We start from the raw sequence: 22,815 nt of genomic DNA on the forward strand, positions 1-22,815 counted from the left end.
TTTAGACACATGCAGAATAGTCATTTCAGATAAGCAGGTAAAGCTGTACACAAACATAGGTGCTGCATAAACAAAATATTTATTGTAGTCACAAATAATCTGTATACCCTAAATGTAAAAGTAACTGTACTACTGATTATTTCCCCTGAGTAGATATAAAACAGTGCCAAAGGGCAGAACATTACCAGACTAGTTCAACCACACCTCAGTCTTCCTGCAGGCTCCCTGGGATGATGACCTCCACACATTTATTTGCCTTCATTGCCCTTTCTCTCACCCTTGATGGTTATTTCACACACACGGCTGCTATGTGGGAACGAGATAGCAGGAAGATCAGGAATGTAAGAGCTGCAAACCTGATGCAGCTTCGCATGGTCAGAGAACATTGTCCTCTGTAGTAAGACGAAGTCCAGTCACCTAAATATGTGGACAGCGGTAAAAACAAGTGAGGAAGCTAAGAAAAGTAAGGAAAAGAGAAGTCTGAGGAAGTCTTTGCTTAAGTTTTTTCACCAGCTTACAGGCAAGAATTCTGTCCGTGCTTGATAGTGTTTTGTTTACCAAGGGTCAATCGGGTAATTTTTGCCACACTCCTGTTGCACCTAAAGAAGTCTTTACAAAGGCAAATATGTGCCTTTCACATGCACTAGGCTCTGTTGGGTGATGCAGCTACAGCTATTATTCAAAGCAGCTAACCCAGGATCCCCTTAACAAGTCCCATGACTATAGTAGTATAACCTGGCACATATTGCCAAAATACCTCTCCTAGTTTGGGATTGTAAACACTTTGTTTCTTTATATTGGCAGTTTGCAACTCCTTTTGTTTGCAGACATTTGCAAGAGAACTTGACAGTGAAGGAAAAAGTAAAAATATTTCTCCTGCTCTCCCCACAAATCTGGAAGAGTTAGACCTCAGTACTAGTTAAAGTACGTAGTAAGGTACTAAACAAAAGCGATGATGCTGAGGAAGAAGGAAGTTTTCAGCCCTAGATACATAAAAGATGACTTTGGGGTACCAGGAAAAGAAGTTAGTCTCTGAAAGTCCAGCATTCTGTCATTTATCAATGCTTCTACTCATGCACACTGGGAAAAATTACTTTTAGGTCTATATGAACGTAAAACCCTTGCAAGATGTAAAGACAATCAGACCAGTGATTTTTGAGGAACAATTTGGAATAAAACTTCATTCTTTTTCTTGGTGATTTACTAAGGATGGTTTTGGAACATGCACAGAAACTTCTGTCATTCACTAGAAGTGTCCCCACTGAGTCACAGAGTGTGCCAGAGCCAGGACCGAACATGATGTATACAAAAGGTGGAGTTTACAGCTGTGCCCTGGTGTTACTAAAGAAAGAACATAACTGTATACAAATTCTAAAGTAATAGGGGAAATTCCATGGTTTATGGCACAAATAGTTCTTTATAGGCAAGACTGCATAACATACCCTAGTCATACAAAAATGATGGTTTGTTCTGTGTGGAGAGTTAAATAAAGAAATGCAAATATAGACATGTTTTCTGCAAACACACACTGATAGGCATTTTATTTACACTATCACATTGTAGAATAGGTGTCATGGTTTAACCCCAGCTGGCAACCGAGCCCTACACTGCCCTGGGTGGGATGGGGGAAAGAATCTGAAGGGTAAAAGTGAGAAAACTTGTAGGTTGAGGTAAAATAGTTTAATAGATAAAGTAAAAAGTGCACACACAAGCAATGCAAAATTGCTTCCCATAGGCAGGGAGGGTTCAGCCATCTCAAGGAAACCAGAACTCCATCATATACGATTGTTACTTAGGAATGCAATTACCATCACTCCGAACAGCCCCTCATCCTCCTTGTTTCCCCAGATTAATAGGCTGAGCATCACTTCATATAGTATGGACAATCCTTTTGGTCAGCTGCCCCAGTTGTGTCTCCTCCTAGCTACTTAAAATCATGGAATCAGTCAGGGTTGGAGGGGAACAGAAGGACATCCTACCAGAGCCTCATCCAGCCTGGCCTTAAACACCTCCAGGGAGGGGGCCTCAACCACCTCCCTGGGCAACCCATTCCAGACTCTCAACACTCTTATGCTGAACAACTTCCTCCTCATGTCCAGCCTGAACCTACCCATCTCCAGCTCAGCTTCACTCCCCCTAGTCCTATCACTCCCTGACAGCCTAAAAAGTCCCTCCCCAGCTTTTTTTTTAGGCCCCCTTTGGATACTGGAAGGCCACAATGAGGTCGCCTTGGAGCCTCCTCTTCTCCAGACTGAACAGCCCCAGCTCTTTCAGCCTGTCCTCACAGGAGAGGTGCTACAAGGAGAGATCATCCTCATGGCCCTTCTCTGGACACACTCACGCACGTCCACATCCTTCTTGTAATGAGGGCTCCAGAACTGGATGCAGTACTCCAGGCAGCATCTCACCAGAGCAGAGTAGAGAGGAAGAATCACCTCCCTGGACCTGCTGGCCACTCTTCTCCTGATGCAGCCCAGGAGCTGGTTGGCCCTCTGAGCTGCAAGTGCACACTACTGGCTTCCTTGTGCTGGCTACTTCTGCATCCCCAGCCCACTCCGTGGAGTGAGAAGCAGAAAAGGCCTTGCACTGCTCAGCAGTAGCTAAAATACCACTGTTATTAGCACTCTTTTCCACACAGATCCAAAACATTAGTAGCTACTGTAAAGAAAATGAACTCTGTCCCACCCAAAACCAGCACAATAGGCCAGAGACCATGTTTTCTGTCAAACATTCTCCTAATTCTTTCCACACTCTTGATACAAACAGTTGATATGTGTGCCATCTCATATTCTTTACAAGTTCAGATTGATACTGAACTTCAAATATTGTTCCTATGGGTTTCAGGATTAATATAGAAATCAAAACTAAAATATACTGAAGTGACAAACTTAAGTAACTGCTCTAAAGTACTGCATATGTATAATGTATCAAATGTTCATTGTTAGTACAAAGCTATAACTACCTTCTAGAAGAGCCAAATGCGTGAGCTTTGCTGAGGAAATGTTAGCTTTTGGATCTGCAAGCAAAGTTGCTGTCAAAGACTGTAGCAGTTGTTTAATTTTTGATTAAATGCAGAATAGAATCTCTGTTATTCAGATGCATGACAAAAGACTTAAATTCTTCAGTGTGCATGGTGTGCTCTTATCTGAGTAGCAGGATGTTAAGATGGGTAGACTTAGACATATATTAGGCAGTTGTATTTTTCCTATTTGTTAAGGTAGCAGCTGCTTTTGATTAAACAGTTTTCAGATGCAGAACCTCAGATGGTATAAATTATCAAATCCATTGAAGTAAATTTGAACAATGATAATTTGCAACAGATGAGCCACTTGGATCCACACAAGTCCATGGGACCAGTTGGGATCCATCCTAGGGTGCTGAGAGAGCTGGCAGCTGAGCTGGCCAAGTCTCTCTCCATCATTTTCCAGCAGTCCTGGCTCACCGGAGAGGTCCCAGGAGACTGGAAAATGGCCAACGTGGTCCCCATCCACAAGAAGGGTTGGATGGAGGAACCTGGGAACTACAGACCTGTCAGCCTGACCTCAGTGCCAGGGAAACTGATGGAGCAGGTTATCTTGGGGGCAATAACTGCGCACCTGAGGGATGGCAAAGGGCTCAGGTCCAGCCAGCATGGGTTTAGGAAGGGCAGATCCTGCCTCTCCAACCTGATCTCCTTCTATGATCAGGTGACCCGCTTGGTGGATGTGGGGAGGCCTGTGGATGTGGTCTATCTGGACTTCAGCAAGGCCTTTGACACTGTCCCCCACAGCAAACTGCTGGCTAAGCTGTCAGCCCATGGCTTGGATGGCAACACTCTGTGCTGGGTTAGGAAGTGGCTGGAGGGCTGAGCCCAGAGAGTGGTGGTGAATGGTGCCACATCCAGCTGGTGGCTGTCACTAGTGGTGTCCCTCAGGGATCTGTGCTGGGCCCCATCCTCTTTAACATCTTCATAGATGATCTGGATGAGGGCATGGAGTCAGTCATCAGCAAGTTTGCAGATGACACCAAGCTGGGGGCAGATGTGGCTGAGTTGGAAGGCAGAAGGGCTCTGCAGCGGGACCTTGACCACCTGGACAGATGGGCAGAGTCCAAGGGGATGGGGTTCAATAGCTCCAAGTGCAGGGTGCTGCACTTTGGCCACAACAACCCCATGCAGAGATAAAGGCTGGGGTCGGAGTGGCTGGAGAGCAGCAAGAGAGAGAGGGATCTGGGGGTGCTGATTGATACCCACCTGAACATGAGCCAGCAGTGTGCCCAGGTGGCCAAGAGAGCCAGTGGCATCCTGGCCTGCATCAGGAGTGGTGTGGTCAGCAGTAGCAGGGAGGTCATTCTGCCCCTGTACTCTGCACTGGTTAGACCACACCTTGAGTACTGTGTTCAGTTCTGGGCCCCCCAGTTTAGGAGGGACATTGAAATGCTTGAGCGTGTCCAGAGAAGGGCAACGAGGCTGGTGAGAGGCCTTGAGCACAAGCCCTATGAGGAGAGGCTGAGGGAGCTGGGATTGTTTAGCCTGGAGATGAGGAGGCTCAGGGGTGACCTTATTGCTGTCTACAACTACCTGAGGGGTGGTTGTGGCCAGGAGGAGGTTGCTCTCTTCTCTCAGGTGGCCAGCACCAGAACAAGAGGACACAGCCTCAGGCTATGCCAGGGGAAATTTAGGCTGGAGGTGAGGAGAAAGTTCTTCACTGAGAGAGTCATTGGACACTGGAATGGGCTGCCTGGGGAGGTGGTGGAGTCGCCGTCCCTGGAGCTGTTCAAGGCAGGATTGGACGTGGCACTTGGTGCCATGGTCTAGCCTTGAGCTCTGTGGTAGAGGGTTGGACTCGATGATCTATGAGGTCTCTTCCAACCTTGGTGATACTGTGAGGTCTCTTCCAACCTGGTTGATTCTATGATTCTATCATTCTATGAGAATCTGAGCTATCACTGTAGATACAGCCTTGCTGCAGGAGACTTCAATATTTGAGAAATGTTGCCTAGTGGATATAGCAGAAAGTCTGGAAAATCATTTGATCTGATTGTGTCAGTCAGTCCATATGTTTAAAGTAAGGTGTGATCATCTGAGGAATCACTGCCAGTTTGTGCACATGATTTAACTGTAATTTAAAGCACAGATTAGATTCACCATTTGGTAGCAGAAACACGATTACTTTATCTATGGAGCTGTAACAGCCTTCAAGAGTATGTCAGCCATGAATATCTTCAGTCTGAAAGAGACATTAGATTGCTGCTGCAATCAAATGACCGCTCTGAGACACTTGGATGTAAGCTGCTTCTCATCAGGAGTATAAAACACTTGGGCTTTTTCTGAAGAAACATCTCCTTCAAAGCAAAGAGAGAGCAAAATTAGAGAATGGAGGATTGTTAACATTTTGCTACCTTCCCCCACAGCCCCAGATCAAAATCTGTTTCTTCAGATGCCCATGAAAACGTCTCTCCATGTGGCTTTGTGGCAATACAAATAATGGCAACTGAGACATAAGACTCCAAAAGGAGGTAAAATTCAGTATGGAGGTATGGGGCACTAAGCCAACATCACACAGTACTTTGAGTGTCTTGAATCAGTGAGAGTTGTGGTAGTTTAAGGCTTATTGGAATATTCTAATAAGAGCAATTGGTACAGAACCTGAATGAGAAGGGCATTAGTTATGAAAGAAAAACAATGATAAAGTGGATGTCATTCACTGATTTGTTAAGAGGTACAAAAATACAGTGTATAAACAATTTGTCCTTCAAGGCTTTTAGGCACTCTGTTCCTTCTCTCTAATACGTTCCACTAACTTGTAACAACGTAACATGTAAGATTTGCTAGCTGTTTTCTAACTGGGGAGAGAGTGGGTGGCATTGGCCCCTTCTGGACTTTCTTTATCCAGGGGGGAAGATTGAATTTCTGTATTACTCCTATGTTGCATATAATTGTAAATACAAGTAAATGTATTGTTTATATATATTTGTTGATTTAGCTTTGCCGTAAATATAGCTTTATCTTACTTCCAAGCTGTTTGAGATGCTCTGGTAAATTTCAATTGGCTGGGAGGGGTGGGGCGGGGAGGAGGGGGAGGAGGGAGGGAGTTCATAGGATCAGTCAGAGTTGGAAGAGACCACAAGGATCATATAGTTCCAACCTCCCTGCCATGGGCAAGGATACCCCCCCCCTAGATCAGGCTGGCCACAGGCTCATCCAGCCTGGCCTTGAACACCTCCAGGGAGGGGGCCTCGACCACCTGCAACCCATTCCAGGCTCTCAACACTCTCATGCTGAACAACTTCCTCCTCACGTCCAGCCTGAACCTATCCATCTCCAGCTTAGCTCCATGCCCCTTAGTCCTGTTACTCCCTGACAGCCTAAAAAGTCTCTCCCCAGCTTTTTTTAGGCCCCCTGCAAATAATGGAAGGCTACAGTAAGTTCCCCTCAGAGCTTCCTTGTCTCCAGACTGAACAGCCCCAACTCTTTCAGTCTGTCCTCACAGCAGAGCTGCTCCAGCCCTCTGATCAACCCAGTGGCCCTTCTCTGGACACACTCCAGCACATCCACATCCTTCTTGTAATGGGGGCTCCAGAACTGGATACAGACTCCAGGTGGAGTCTCACCAGAGCAGACTAGAGGGGGAGAATCACCTCCCTCACCTTGCTGGCCACACTTCTCCTGATGCAGCCCAGGATCTGGTTGGTCCTCTGGGCTGCAAGTGCACACTGCTGGCTCATGTTGAGCTTCTCATACACCAGCACCCCCAAGTCCCTCTCCTCAGGGCTGATCTCCAGTCAGCCATTGCTCAGCCTGGATTTGTGCTTGGGATTGCCTCAACCCAGATGCACAACCTTGCACTTGATCTTGTTGAACCTCATGAGGTTGGCTTGTTCCCACCTCTCCAGCCTGTCCAGGTACCCCTGCATGGCATCCCTGCCCTCCAGCCTGTCTGCTGCACCACACAGCTTCATGTGGTCAGCAAACTTGATGAAGGTGCACTCAGTGCCTCTGTCCATGTCACCGACAAAGATGTTGAACAAGACTGGTCCCAGGTCTGATCCCTGAGGGACTCCACTTGTCACTGGACTTCACTTGGACATGGACCCACTGACAGCCACTCTTTGGCTGTGGCCATCAAGCCAGTTCTTTATCCATCTCGTGGTCCGCCCATCAAACCCATGTGTCACCAGCTTGGAGACCAGGATGTGGTGCAGGACAGCGTCAAAGGCCTTTCTCAGGTCCATGTAAATGGCATCAGTCGCTTGCCCCTCATCTATTAATGTATTAATGTTGTGACCTGTTCATAGAAGACCACCAGGCTTGTCAGGCAGGATTTCCCCTTGGCCAAGCCATGTTGTTTGTTCCCACCCCTCCACAGCTAGGCAGGGCCTCTACTAAGGAGGGCATACACAAAGATCTAAAGTGAAAGATGAGATGGTTCTTAAAAGTAATCAACCTAAACTAGACTACTAAGGCATGATCAGCCACCCAAGAGGTTCAGGTGTATGATACGAGGCCTACTTAGAAAAGTGGTGCTCTGTTCGCCTGTAGATTTTCAGAGTAGTTTAAGCATCATAGAGCAGCCACCTGATACAAGGAAGGAGCGACACATACACACATACTGATCTCCAATGAGCGGCGACTAGTGAAACTACAAAGAACATGCAAGGCAGACAAATAAGAACTAAAAGAAGAAGACTCTTCGTCCAAAAGAATAAAGAATCTCTGCAGCAGCATTAAGCTCTGCAAGCTTAATGAAAAGCTGTTTTCATCTGGAATAGAGGCTAAGCCCTGGAGCTGCTGATGCCGAGGGTGGCAGTTAGTACATCTCCCTTCTGCCCAGTGCTGCAATGAGGTGACAAGTGCTATCCACTAATTCCATAATGTTTCTGTAGGTCTTCCATTTCTTGATTTCTTGAGCTGTGTTAGCAGTTTTAAATGAAATATATTAGCTTCTTCAATATCAGGCAGGAAAACAGAGTCCTCTGTGATGCCCCTTTCCCTCTCCCCACCTTTTTAAAAAAGCTTCCCTTTCTTAGCAGTGTCAAAGTCATTGAGGAGGCTGGGAGACTTGTAAGGGATATCAAGCCCAGCTTAGCACCAAAAGTGTGGAACAAAGGATTGCTATCAAGTATGAGCTTGGAGGAACCTTAACATAAAAAATGCAGATCTTTGATGATAAAGAAAAATGAGTGGCAACAGAGATACAAATACCCAGTTCTTGCTGGGAACACTTGGAATGCTGATCTCATTGCAGTACGCTCCTCAACTTATTTTAAATTTCTTGTGTAATTATACTGTATTCCAGTTCTTGTCACTGCCAGAGGTCCCTTTTGTGTAAGTTCATATTAAGGTCAAGTTCAGAGAGGCTTCATAGCCATCAGAGATGAGGTATTGTACTTCTGCCAATGTGTTTTTCCCCTAAGCTGCAAGAAGGCTGAATTCACCATTGTAAGAGATATTTGCATTTTTTTAAACGCAGAAATGAACTTTTCAGCCAAGTAAGGGCATCATTTTAATTTTCTAATTCTGTGCTGGTTTGCTGTAAATAGTGGTCAGTGATTGGCTAACATTACTAATTGCTGATACACTTTTTATTTAAAGGACTAAGTATCACTTTGCAAACAAGAGCCTAAAGAAAAGTTGCAAGTTTTGGAAAGCTATAAACCCAGCTGTCAATATGGACATACCCTTGGAGCATCAAGGCATACAAGAGTTAATACATGAGTTAAGTCTGTTAATTTAACACAGTACTTCACCTTCTGTGTGTGACCACAAGCTGATGGAGTAGCACAGAATCACCAAACACACTGTTAATTAGCAGGACCGTAACTCAGAAATGGGAATAAATAAAGAAGTGCTAAAATTCCGTATTTAGCTGCTTGTGCCCTGTATGCGTCTTCAGAGCAGGCTTTTATGCAGTCTGGATCCCTTGCCACACTATACCATTTACAGACAATTATCTCTTTCTTAAACTGCTGCAACTGCACTGAAATTCCAGTACAAACGTTAACATTCATAGACACACACACACACACACAAATAAAGATCAGCCTGTAGCAGAACTGAAGGGAGAACCAAAACCACCTATCAGAGGCATGGCTAGAGCATCCACTGTGGGTATCTGGGCTGATCTGTTTTGCCATGGAAGTACCTGAGGTTTCCTGAACTACTGCTGAGTTCAGATACAATACACCTTTAAAGAAAGACATCTCTTGGGGTTAAAACCACTGGAGATGGAAAGCCCATTATAATTTTCAGTAAACTGTTTCAGCAACTAACTTCTCGTTATTTAGGGAAAAAAAAAAACCCAAACAAACAAACAAAATTGATTCTATTTTGATTTTCTTAGTTTCAACATTCAGCGATAAGATCCTGTTATGTCCTTGTCAGGTAGGTAGAAAATCCAGGCAGTAAGTCTTCCTTTCATTAGAGATAGTTTTGGATTGCAATTAATACACATCCTTGTGTCACACCACACTAATCAATGACTTTTCTGGCTCTTCTCTCAACCTTTTCTACCAATGGCCTGCGTGAACCCTAATCTGGAAAAAGTAAATATCAGCATAAAATGTTTCAGTGCCAAACATGTAAGTAGTACTCTCTTTACAGTCCTCAGTGATTTTTGTTTGTAGAGCCAAGAAGGTGTTTTGATCACAGCACCATATTTAAGTTCACCCATTCTTTCTCCACTAACCTCTCTGCACCTCTTCATTCCTTCTCCAAATACCCAAATAAGAACAGGAGAAAATGTTCAGAGTTTTCAGTTTTTCTTATGTCCAGCAAAGCACATTTTTTTTAAGATAAAACAGGCAATAGCAGCATTAAATTTGCTATGATTAATGATTAGACTATGGGAATCATCTGCTGACAACTGTACCAACACCTGAGCTGCATCAATGACTTATCTTTGCTGCTTATTACATCCCTGGTATTTTAAGTCATCTGTGAATATCATTAATAATTTTAGACAACACTTGATGTAATTTAAAACAAACATCAAATAAATAATTGCTTTTGGCCATGCATAAAATAATCCTAATATGAATATATGTGGTCAGTGAGAATTCTCCACTTATTGTTTTGGTTTCGGCTGTCATTTAACCAGTATTCTATTAATTAAAGTCATATTAATCAAAGTAGCATGACATATAGAAAGTGCCATGTAGTGGCAAGTCAAAATGTCTGGAAGAAGTCTAAGTATTATATAAATTCTATTCTTATGTAAATATTTTTTTTTAAATATCAAGTGTGTTGTTTAATAAACTGTGGTCAGATATGATTTTCATATACCTTTATTGACCAACATTAGTTCTACTGATTTCCTTTAATAGCTTACATAATAATTATAATTTTTTTTCCTATATGGATACCAACCATCTGGACTGTCCTCCTTACCCTTTCTACTGCCAGTACTTCTGTTAAATCCTCTAGAATGCCTTTCCCATTTGAAATTTAATGAAAACAAGGAGTAGCAAGGCAGACAGCTCTTTAGTTAGTTTGAATATAAACACTGAATTAAGGCTACTGAATTAAGGAACATGTCACTTTACACTTAGCCTTGGCTAACATATTCTTGAGTTACTTCTGGAATAGGATGTGTTTTCTCACCTTGAAAAGTGATAGAAGTCTGAGCATTGCCTGCATGCTTGAAATGTTGGGGGAAAAAATGCAGTCTTTTGTCTAACAAAATTTCCATAGTTTCTCTATATCCATATGCCAGTCTTCAGAGTAGCATAACTCTCCCTAAACATACCACTTCTAGCCATGATGGCAGCAAGGGACATGCTCAATGTTGTTCTTTGCAAATGTAACTGCCATTTACAGTGATGACGTCACAGGAAGTATTAAATATACATAAATTATTCCACCAGACTGGATGACGTGTTATCCTCAGGTGGTGTGTTGGGACAATAAAGAGCAGTCACCATTCTGAGCATCTATTGAAAGGGTAGAGTCATCCTAAAATGTAGCCAACTTTCAAGAGTTAGTTGAAAGCAGTTCTACATTTTCCCACACATCTCCCAAATGACTTGTGAAGCTTATTTACAGAAGCCTGTCTTTCCTGCTATGTGACAGGTGTATACAAAAGAAACGACTGACATAAACAAAATCAGAGAAGTTAGATACAGATGAATATACAGGTAGAGTAAACAGGGAATTATTTTGGTTCAGCATTACGTGCAACAGCTGGTGTGAGTGAATGAGAAAGTGCAGTTATGCTGACTCTGCTCCTTTCAGAAAGTTGTGATCTGTGGAGAGACATGAAGAACCAAGCTATAATTCAGCCTACCTTCATTCCGTCAGACCACAACTTCCCCTATAAAAGACTTCTGCAAGAATATCACAATATGCAACAACACAGTGTTTATTAGACTAAGTTTATTAACAGTTTGTACCTGGGGCAGCAGAGGACTCACTGAGCTCTACAATTTCCTTCGGTATTCCCCTCCTTGTGCCATTGCGCTTTCGTTCTTTAAGGCAAGATGTATACAAATTGTAACACAATACTGGAATGCTGGCACTGAGATAGTGTAAGCCAAAGTAGTAAATTTAGCATAATTTTCTCTCTGCGTATGCTGAAATGTAGTCTCATCCAGACTGTAGCCTGAAACACTATTTTTTAGTCTTCAGGCTGCTTTGAAACAGCTGTCTTCTGAATGCTAATTTCATTCCCGTGCTGGCAGCTCCATATAGAGCATGTCACAAATGTTGCCATGGTTATATTCTCCATTTAGTAAACAGTATGAAATAAACCCACACTCAATGGCAATAATGCAACTTAGATCAATCCCCAGGTACTCTTAAGGTGGTTCCTTTTTATTTACACTTAAAATCTGATTAAGGAGAGACTGCAGTTTTATTTCCAAGTTGTCTGTATGGAGGACACCATCCCTTCAAAGAAGTGATCAAATTTAGCAAGAAATGTTGCATTTATTCCACAGGATCACCACTACAGACAAGGCAAGAAATTCTAAGCAGAGGGGAAAAGTAGCCTTCTTCCCCTTAGCAGTTGTGATAGCTGCAACTCATGAGTACCAGGAGGAGATTGTTACCACAACATCAATTATTAGAAGAGGAAACTGCAACTTTTGCAAGGCCCAGAGCTATTTTAGGAGGATTTTTCTGATGCTAGGGTGGAGCAGGCAAAGGACCAGTTTTTTACATTCATCCTTCAATTCTTGCTCACATTAATTCTGCCCTTTCTCTTCCTTGGCTCTTTGATTCCTAACTCGTACCACCTTAGTGACTTATTTTCTTTTTTAAATTAAAAAAACTCTATCTTTTCTAGTGAATTTCAAAATCAGCCATTCAACTGCAGCCAGTAATTTTTAAAGGGGGGAAAAAAAGCCTTTATGTTTGCAGAGTTAAACTGAGACATCACAGTAGGATGTAAACTGACTCAGTACTGGTTATTCAACTGTGTATATGGAGAAGTCTGGTGCACTGTTCTGAGCGTAGTCAAAATCATGCTCAGTCTTTGTTGCTGATGCTGAGAGCCACTGAAACCATATAACATGATTTTCATGCTGTTTGCAACAAAGCTCTGAGAAGAGCATATTAAAATTACTAATTGGGAAGCAGTTTTGAGTTAGGGTACTGGAAAGGCTCTTCTGTCTTCTCAGACTGAGGAAACAGTAGCACAGCATTTAGCCTTCATTAAAACTGGATGACTTTAGAGGCTTTGTAGAGACCTGTCCCTGCCCAGAGGCTCTAATTTTTGGAACCACTAAAACCATGTACCTTACACGAACATGCCAGAATAGATTTCTGCTTCTCCTGCTCAAGGACCACAACATCCACAGGATGATTGATGATGACATCTGCCTAAACTTGCAGCTGCAGTATCTGACACAGTACCTCCTGGAGCATTTGAACAACACACAGTGCCTGTATCTACTCCCTCTGAAGGACCACAGTACAGTGTCTAGCAAGAAGACACCTATCCGATGAGTCTTGCCTAATCTCTGAAGCAAAGAAGCATAGTTATGTGTTAAATATGAAGGGGTCCCTTTCTTTTCAGTAGCAAAACTGCCAAATACTTGCAACTCCTAATACCCCCCTGAAAGATGCTCAAACCACTAACCTTTCCAAAATACAAGAGTACATTGTGCCACTATTATTACAGGTGGTGAAGTGTGGCAGATATACATCTCTCAGCTCACCCTAATCCCTGGGCACAATGGAGGAAAAAGAAGAGTGCTCTCCCCTTCTGTTTAGAGCAACTTAAGAAGTTTGATGTTGTGCATAGACAGAGTAGTAGAAAAAATAAAAACAAAACCCACAAAACCCCGTGCCCCAAGATGGGGTTTCCAATGAGATCTTTGAAGCTACTGATATAGAAGGAAGTACTGGTTTTGCTGGCAAACTTTTACTACAGAGCTCTAATTGTAGCTTACCGCTATCTTCTGGATTTGATTACAAGGCTTAACTTGGGATATCAGCACTGGTACAATTTCCAAGACTGCAGGACATGAAGAAGGTAAGCAGATGGAAATTTTATGGGGCATTAGCTAGGATAGAGCAGTACAGTTCACAATCAACCGGCAGCACCAAAGTATGGGCTAATAAAGATGGGAAAAGATAGAAACAAGCAAATAGACAGTGAAAATTCTTACAATCAGGTGAAGGTACATCAGCACCACCCCAGATATACCTCAGTAATCCCTGTTTAACTATGAAAGCTGAATGTTCCAAACTGGTACAGTGTTCCACAGCTCAGTCACTTGGTATTGCAGGGATAACTTGGTAAAACTAGTACACCTGAGTCTAATCTGCACTTAGGCTACTAAAATTTCAAACACTTTCTAAAGCCCTGGGACAAATCCATGAGTTTGACTTACTTAAACCCAAGCAGCAAAAGTACTGAAATAGAACTTTGCTTAAGGATGGAGTTGACACTGCTATAAAAATAAAAGATGATGTCTAGGTAGGAAAAAAAAAGTGAAAACAATTCCTCAATTACTTCTTAGTGCATAGTCCTCTTTGACCAAATGAAGCTGAACAAGATGGCACAACATAAATTTTCTGCCCTACATAAACCCCCCTTGGTCTCTAATTTCATAGTGTGTCTGAATTATACACAAACGGTTCTATTTAGAGCACCTATGCAAATTTAAACATCTTAAGTACAACCCAATAAAAAGGGCTGTAAATCCTGACTGGGTGTTTCAACCCCAGCAGAGTTAGAGACAGGTTTGCAATACTGTTCAAATACTTGTAAACTAAAATCTTAAGCACCAATAAGAATCAAATTTTAAATAAACTGTTAAGGAAAAATCATAAAACTTCAGTTCAGTTTGCCTAGTTGGCTAAACACTGCTATTTGCAACCAATTCAGACATGGTACCCCAGCTTTTAAAAAGAATGTCAGTTATTTTAACAGCATTCATTTAAGTACTGCTTAGCTATATGTGCCTCTTCTCTGCCTCCTCACTTTCTCTGGGTCCTCAGACATAATTCATACAGACAGAGAAGTTCACAGAAGACCGGCAAAAATCTGAAGCAAGTTGCTGGGCAGTTAGCTATGCCTTCCTCTTCCTTACACTCCTGTCTTGGCTGTGCTAGTGGAGACAAGGAGGCACCAGCACAGCAAGGGTCCTACTGATATGCACCATATCTCTAGAACCAGGCAGAAACTTTGGGTTTTGTCTTTATTTAAGCTGTTCCTTTGCAAGCACAGATCTGTTGCCATCATGAACTAACCCTGACTTGGATAACTGAAATAGGAGAAAAAAAAGGGTTTGCTTTGGATTGTTTTGACCCTTTAACAAAAAAAAAAAAACCCAAACAAACAACAACAACAAAAAAAAAAACAGTGGTGTTTTTGTGGAGTTGTGTGATTGTGTTTTGGAGGTTTGGATTTTTTTGAGGTGTGTGTGCATGTGTTTTTGTTTGTTTAACACAATTTTTAAAGCCATTCTACCAGCATGTAAAACCCTAGGAAATGCACTTCTGCAAATTTCAGTATATGGTGCTTCTCTTTCTTTGCCACAGGTCATATTTAAGTAAACAATTCTTTTTGTTCCTGATATTAGAGGGCTCAGGTTTGCACACCCTTCTCCAAGAATTATTACATTGCCTGCTACAGCAATGTAGTTATTTGGTTTAATGCAAGGAACTCTGTAAAGCCTGAGAAGATAAAAAGGGTTTGTTAGCATAGGTTTCTTATCTACAATAAGGTAGACCAATGTTTTCTTTTAGATCATCAGTTTATTTCACCTTCTGTACATTACATATGCTGAGCTGAGCTACTGCTACAGATGCTGGAAGATTAATTGGTGGCATTCTGCATCTGATTAATTTCTGAACTGGCCTATTACATTTTTGTTTCAGGATGTCTAACTAGAAGAGAATAAAGCTTTGAGGAACCTGCATTTTCTAAACCATTTAACCACAATTAAGAGTGTGTATTCACAGTAAAGAGACAGACCACTTGAAGCTTTCATCAAATTTAACTTTATTTCAGTATGAAAAAATTACAGTCCTTTAAGAACAGTTTACAAAAGCCTGTGAGAGCAATACCATGTTTTTTGTTTTGTTCAGGAATACTGCAACTCAGATCTAAAGAAAGTCACAACAAAACCAGAGCAATGTTAAAACTCAGAGACAGCTTTTGACTTTTTTGAGAATGGTAAGTGAATAAATCAAAACACTGAAGACAGGTGAGAAACCTTTATTACTCAATTTCAAGACTTTCATATTTTGAATCCTCTAAATCAGTTCAACATGTTTAATTTCAAGAACTCACACATCTTACTTGTAACAGTTATGCTTTTATCCCTAGTAACTCTGCAGTGAAGTAAACTGTCCCAGAAGATACCCCAACACAAAGCTCCTTATAAGGAAGAAATAATTCATTCCCAGGGTCTATTCTCAATAAATGTAAACTGAATGTGCTCATTCCTTAAGGAAATACATGGCAGCATTAATTCACACAGTTCTGGGACTACAGCACACACAATGCCCTCCCCTTCAGTCCATTTCATAACGACTTCATGCATCAAGTACAAAGCCATAAAAAGGCTGAGGACACAGCAATGAATGTCAAGTGGATTCAGTTCAGATTAAGATGTTTGATTCTTTTCATTACTCTATACTAAACAAAGTATGCTTAGTATTTTATTTTCCTAAATGCTTTTAGATTCCAGCCTCTGACTCCAGTTTTGGAATCGTAGTGGAATTTAATTAAAATAAAAAGCTACACTTTGAAAGGGCTCTTTCAGTGCTGCTGGTTCATTCTCACTTTAACAGAGAGACTCCAAATATTTGTCCTAGAGTACTTGATTTAAAAGGCTAGTAAATGGCAAATATTCTTTAAAAAAAAAAAACCTTAAATTAAAAATAGTTTCTAAAATAGTTCTAACCTCCCCTGTCATGGGCAGCAACACCTCCCACTACACCAAGCTGCTCAAAGCCTCATCCAACCTGGTATTAAACACTTCAGGTATGAGGCATCCACAACTTTTCTGGGCAACTCTTTACCGAGTCTCAATGCCCTCAGTGCCAAGAACATCATCCTATGTCTAATCTAAATCTACCCTGCTCTACTTTAAAGCCATTGTCCCTTGTTCTGTCACAACATGCCCTTAAAAATAGTCCCTCTCCAGTTTTCCTGTAGGCCCCCTTCAGGTATTGAAGGCTGCTATAAGGTCTTTGGAGAACCTTCTCTTCTCCAAGCTGAACAGCCCGAACTTCCTCAGCCTGTCCTTGTAGAACAGGTGGCTCATCCCTCTGATCACATGTGAGGCCCTCCTTCAGACTCTCTCTAACAGACCCATAATGAAGGAAACCGTTCTAAGAAAACACTGCAAAACCAAAGACATGAATAAACTACACTATTTTCTTCATTGACACTCATTACCACTGTCCGTTTCTCTTGTGTTTGAATTTCCAGTCACTAAATTGCAAGGCACAGTGATATTAATTACTGTTACCTACAGCAGTGGTTTTCAGGCTTTCATGTATTCATGGAATACATGAGACCCTAACTTTCTTAAAAGAACTGAAGCACATAGTTATTTAAAATGGCTTAAAGAACCATCATAAAGAAATATTTGACTTAGCGTTATAAATTGAGTGGTTTTCATGAGCCCATCAGTCTGACTTATTTTTGTCCCTCTAAGTATTTTTAATTTGTTTCTTAGAATTCTAGTTCTGAGAATTCTCTAGACTCTCCTCTTTATCTCTGACCCTCTACATTCCCAGCTTTTCAAAATATTTTCCGCAGTGCATAAATTCAGATTATTGCTCGGTTTCAGTGTGAGAGAGATGAATCTACTCTTTCCAGATAAGTTTTGACAGTCAGCCCTAGCTTGTCTGGCATCCATTTTTTCTACATTTGCACAACTATTTGCTTCATACAAAGACAGTTATGCAGCTGTTTGCAATCTTTCTTTTACATAAGCACAACTGGCAGAATGTTGAAGCTCTACATGTGCTACTGGAATGAGCAAAAACGACTGCAAGTGGCCTAACGCTTTGAAAGACTGTTAAAAAGGAATTTCACAGAGTGGTTGCCAGGGTATTTTTCCAAGCAGCTCATAGAATAGCCTTTGATTACATGCAGGAAGTTAACCAAGTTAAGGCTGTTGCTTTCCAGCCATTCCTTCCTCTCTGTGTAGCTCTGGAAGTACCTCACAAAAACTGAGGCAGAGCCTCCCAAAGCTCTGAGGCAGAAAAAGAAGAAATGAATGCCCAGCTCAGCAACATTTTCTCACAGAAAGAACATTAATGGAAACAAAAATGGACTAGAATTTAAAATGCAATTCAGATATGGCTTTAACACATTTTAATTTCTTCCCTGGAGTTGGCACATCTTTCCACTACGTTTCAGAAAGTTAAAGGACCTCAAGGGACAAAACTGTCAGGACAAAGGAACTTCGGCCTCACATGTTAATTTGCAAGCAGTTATGGTGCTATAGTAGTGCAGAGTGAGCCCAAGAAGTGTGCTTATCGTAGTATAGCAAGAGCAAGGATACCATTGCCTCTTCAAGTGTTTCCTAGCCCAGGAATAAGAGAGCTTCACCAGCACCCACTGTAGCTGCTAATATTCATAGACTTAATGGAAAGCAGCTGAGTGTAGATGGATGAAAGAGGTGGATCTATGGGCTTTTCTCCTGGGGTTTCTTAAGCAAATGTAATAATTTCTGCCAAGATCTGCAAAGATAGAAGAACAATTAAAGTTGAGGTAACTGACACATGGGCTACTTATTATGGATATTTTGTTGTACATTGGTGTTTCTCTCTTCTTCCTTCTCAGTTTTTATTGAAAAGCTTCTTTACTATGTTGAGAAGAATTCTTCCAGTGAGTTCTTTTTATTGCAGCAGGTGGTTAAGACCTAGTAAAGAACAACCACTACCCAATGTAGGAAAGCATTTTTAACAATTTGCTAGACATTTGTTTAAAACAGAAATAGCACTAGAACAACAGAGAAGAAAAACTGCTTTGAAATGTGAACAACTGTAACAGAGTATGTGACAGGACAAAAAATGAAAACTAATTTTCCTCTGCTGCTATGCACATGCAGTCATGAAGATTTTTTTTTACTTTCTACATATTCCATTCATCTGTGTGATGGTTTGGGGGTTACCCCGCCCCCCCCACACTTTTGTATTTGCCCCAGCTAACTCAGACGGACCCTGGGAATATAGATGAAGCAATTTATTTACAGCTAGCAGAATTTACAAGCAGCTATTTACAATATATACAGTTATATACAATTATATACAGAAATATACAAAGGATAAACAATACAAAAGCACAACTCCCCTCCCAGAAACCTGAGTCCCCAGGAGGGGCTCTCAAACCACCCCAACACCTCCCCCCGGCCCTCTCAACCTTACCCCAGTTCTCAGGAAGAAAAGAGGTGCAGCCAAGAGGTTAGGGAGCAAGGTTAGTAGGAGCAGGGTTAATGAGATGTGACCAGGTCTAAGGCCAAAGCAAGAGTGAGAGACAAAATGGAGAATGTTTTCTTCTTCTTCCCAGAGTTCTCAGTGTGACTGTGAGAGAAGTAGACACAATTGTTTTTCATTTCACTGCCCGTTATCTAGTTCTTCTACCAAAACATTCCAGCTTGCTTCAAACTAGCACAATCTGCTTTCAGAAATGCTGAAGCAACATCATATTAATAATAAATTACATTAATAGTAAAAGAAAGTAATAGCACCCTCATCTGTGGCCTGCAGTATTTAGGCTTTGTAACACCTCCAAAAAGTAATTTTAAAATCCAGCAGATCACCTGCAAAATACATTCCTGAAACAAGGAAGAAGCCAGTTAATACCCCAGAAAGGTATCTGCGGATTTATGAAACAGGCACCTCTACAGTACCTGTATTTACACTTAAAAGCACTATCGTCACTTTAAATTAATTTCTTACCCAGAAGGTACCACTCATGACCCAAAGAAAAGAACAGCTTGTAGTATACACAAAAAAAACCCTCAACTGTACAGAATATAATTCAGGCCTGGTCTGTAACCTGCAGTTTAAATTCCTTTGTTAAGGATCAGCTATTTTCTTGTATGAGCAACCGACAACAGAAAGGAAAAAAAAAACATTCTAGACCTAGAAGAGAAAAAAATTGTCTACCTGTGAAATTTCAAATCAATACTACTGCCTAAGGGCTTATAAGGGCTTACGTGCATATAAAAAGGCCATTACTTGAATACTCTCAATGATCTCCAGGTAACTGCTGATCGTTCTTTAAAAAGCCAAGTCAGCAAATCTGATAAGACTCATTCAAATTCCCATCCATTTTTAATGAAAAACGGAGTTTCTGCAAAGGTCTTCAATCCCTTCGAAAAAATAATTGTTTTCATCTGGTGTTTTGATGGAAAAAAAATCCCTGTAGATGTCAAGTTTTGACTCAGCTTGCTGTTACCTGTACTTAGGTCTCAGCCTGGCACACCGGACATTTTTTCACTGCATTCCCTTGATGAAGCCATCCCCCGCCCCCCGCCCTGGACTGCACACCTCCCAGCTGAAGACTTGCATTGCACCATGGAAAATGTAGTCTAGCTGGGTAAACGAGCCTACGAGAATGAAGCCACTAGGCACTCAAATTAGTGCTCCTGCATTACAGGCTAGCTGGTACTGTTCATTGGGAAATCCAAAGCATATGAATCAGTACTGTTCTCAACTACGAAAAATGACATTTCCAACCTACGTTTCCAAAGTACCTATTTAACAGATGATATTGATCGTTCTAAAATGGTGCAACAAAGCGACTCTCCACAGGAAAGATGGCATCACTTTTCGTTTCTAATCTTGATCCTTACTGTATAGCATTTCCGTATTTCACATTAGCAGCGCGGCTGTGAGTGTGACCAGAACTCGTCCCTGCCACAGGCGCAGGGTAGCTATTGGCCCGGTCCTACGCAGAGCCCGACATCATCTGCTTGCCGTCGCCGCTCAGTTCCTCAGCGCTTTTTCATTCATTGTTCAGGAAGGTCATTGACTTTGAGGAGTCGGAACGATCCCGAGTTGTTCGGTTTTTAATGCACACGGAAAACCAGAAAGAGTCTTTCTAACTTTACGCTCTGCCGCACTGCCTGCTAAAAATTAATCGAGGCAGATGGCCGCCACTGGCCCTTTTCCCATACCGAGGTGAACATAACGCCCTAATTGTGTTCAATCGATTACTCACCGCGGATCTCTGGTGCCCAGCCCTTCACCTCGGGCTGCCGGAGCCGTTCAAGGCCACATCATCTGCGGTGCGAACCGCCTGCCGGGAGTTGGCAGGAGGCTGCAAGCAGTACCGACGGGAGAGCCCCGGGGCGCGCCTCGACTGAGGGCGTGCTGCGGACACGCGCGGGGGCAGACAGGCTGCAGCGGGAGCCCGAACCCCCGCCCCCGCGCGGGCTCTGCCAGTTCCCTGTCGGCCGCAGCCGTTACCGTATTTTCCAGATGCGAGGCGCGGCCCGGCCCGCCCCGCCCGCCGGCTTTCCCATCAGAGGTGACCGGGTTGAGGCCGCCGGCGGCCCCACCCCCGCATTCCATTCCCTACATGGTGGCAGACAGGGGCGCCGCCGGCCACGCCCCCTTTTCCCACCACGCGCGAGAGGCGCGCCCGGGCCTGCGAGCGTGACATCAGCGAAGGGGAGGGGTGCGCGCTCCTGGACGCCCGCCCGCGCGCGGAGCGAGCAGTCCCCGAGCCGTTCTATTTACGTTTGTGGCGCCGATTTGCATGGGGCTCCGCCCCCGGCCGCTGGCCAGGCGTCCGGCTCCGCCCCTCACCTCCAAATTAGGGCAGAAGGGGCGTGTCCCGAGGGGGCTCGAGGCCGTCCGTTGCCTTCCTGGAGCCGTTTATAGGGTACAGCCACTTCCGCTGTCGGCTTAGAAGCGGCGCGATCATGGCGGAGCGCGGTCAGCTCCCTCCCCCCGCCAAGCGCCTCTGCTGCAGACCCGGCTATGGCTCGGGGTGCAGGCCGGGCCAGCGGGCGGGCGGCGCCGGACCCGGCAGCGGGGCGCTCTGCGCCGGACCCTCCTCTGCAGCCGCTGCCGCCGCCGCCCTCGGGCTCCTGCCACTTGGCAAAACCCAGAGCCCTGAGTCCTTGCTGGACATCTCGGCTCGTAAGGTGGCGGAAAAGTGGCCCTTCCAGCGGGTGGAGGAACGGTTCGAGCGGATTCCGGAGCCAGTGCAGCGCAGGATCGTCTACTGGTCTTTCCCTCGCAGCGAAAGGGAGATCTGCATGTACTCTTCCTTTAACACTGGTGCCGAGGACCCCGCCGCCACCCCCGGGGGGGCTGCCACCACGTCTGGCGGGGCCGCGGACTCCACCGCTGCCGCCGACGAGAACCGCCTGCCCTTCCGCAGGGGCATCGCTTTGCTCGACGGTGGCTGTGTCGATAACGTCCTGCAAGTCGGTGAGTCACCGGTCGAGGCCGCGCTCCGGAGCCGGGCGCCGCCGGCCTCCCCCGCCGCGGGTCTCCTTCTGCGTGTCACCCGCCTGCCGTCCGGGGAGCCGCCTCCTGCTTGTTCTCCTTCCACTGCTCTGGTGGCCGGAGCCTTCTCGTCTCCTGCGGCAGCCCCTGGAGGGGGGAGTCCGGCAGTGCAGGCGAAGAACTGCTCCCCTCCTCCCCCGCGTCGCGGCCCGGCCCGTACGAGACCTTCACTCCCCAGCTATAATGCGGGACGGGCAACTTCCTCCGCCGGTCTCCTCCCCCTCGCACACAGGACACACAGTAACTCTGTGACACTGCCCGGACCCCACCACCGGGCGGGCCTCCCCCTCTGTCTCTTTAACTCCTACCCCACCCCAGCGCCCTGCCCGCTCCCGGTAATCCAGCCCGTGTAATCCCGTTTGGTTGTGCTCTTTCCCAGCGCCCACCCCCGGTAATCCGGGTCATCGCTTTACCCCGAGCCACAATAGCAAGGAGATACTGCCCCCCCATCCCGGGGGGCACCACCGGTGGAAATGAATCAGCAGAAGGACGACCGGCGGGGGAAGGAACGGGAGACGGGGGGGGCTGGATGCGCCGCCGTCCAAAATAAAGACATAAAAGCGGAGCGAGACACCGGCAGCGAGTGTGCAGGGCGGGGGGGGGAATCCGCGAACAAAGACATTTCTAGGGCAGCGACGGCGGCAGCGAGCCGGAGGGAGGGAGCGCGATCCGCCCTGCCTAAGGGGGTATGGTGGGGGGTTCCTTTGGCGTGAACCGCTTCGTGACATGAGGGGGGAAGCGCTGCTTTTCCTCCTCGAACAATACTCCCCCCACACCCCTTCCTTCTCTCCCTCCTCTCCCACAACCCCGCCGCCTGCCGCTGCTCTTCACCCATGATAGGCGCCTCTGGTTAACTCCTCGCTGCCTGTGTATAAAGGGCTGCAGGGGTGGGTATCCCCTTC

General features: G+C 44.4%; 2 protein-coding genes across 2 annotated transcripts in view; one reads left to right on the top strand and one right to left on the bottom strand.

Annotated features, from left to right (window-relative positions):
- Positions 1-20,852, bottom strand: part of SMIM15 (small integral membrane protein 15) — a 104,217-nt gene extending 83,365 nt beyond the window's left edge. Inside the window, exon 1 of the mRNA XM_064140823.1 lies at positions 20,616-20,852. The gene's annotated coding sequence lies outside the window, so the exon portion shown is untranslated. The remainder of the gene's footprint in view (positions 1-20,615) is intronic.
- A 464-nt stretch (positions 20,853-21,316) lies between these two features.
- Positions 21,317-22,815, top strand: part of ZSWIM6 (zinc finger SWIM-type containing 6) — a 127,589-nt gene continuing 126,090 nt past the window's right edge. Inside the window, exon 1 of the mRNA XM_064139929.1 lies at positions 21,317-21,835. Within this exon, the coding sequence (XP_063995999.1) occupies positions 21,322-21,835 (514 nt within the window). The 5' untranslated portion in view covers positions 21,317-21,321. The remainder of the gene's footprint in view (positions 21,836-22,815) is intronic.

Source organism: Pogoniulus pusillus, chromosome Z (genome assembly GCF_015220805.1).
Source record: "Pogoniulus pusillus isolate bPogPus1 chromosome Z, bPogPus1.pri, whole genome shotgun sequence".
NCBI classification, from domain to species: Eukaryota; Metazoa; Chordata; class Aves; order Piciformes; family Lybiidae; genus Pogoniulus; species Pogoniulus pusillus.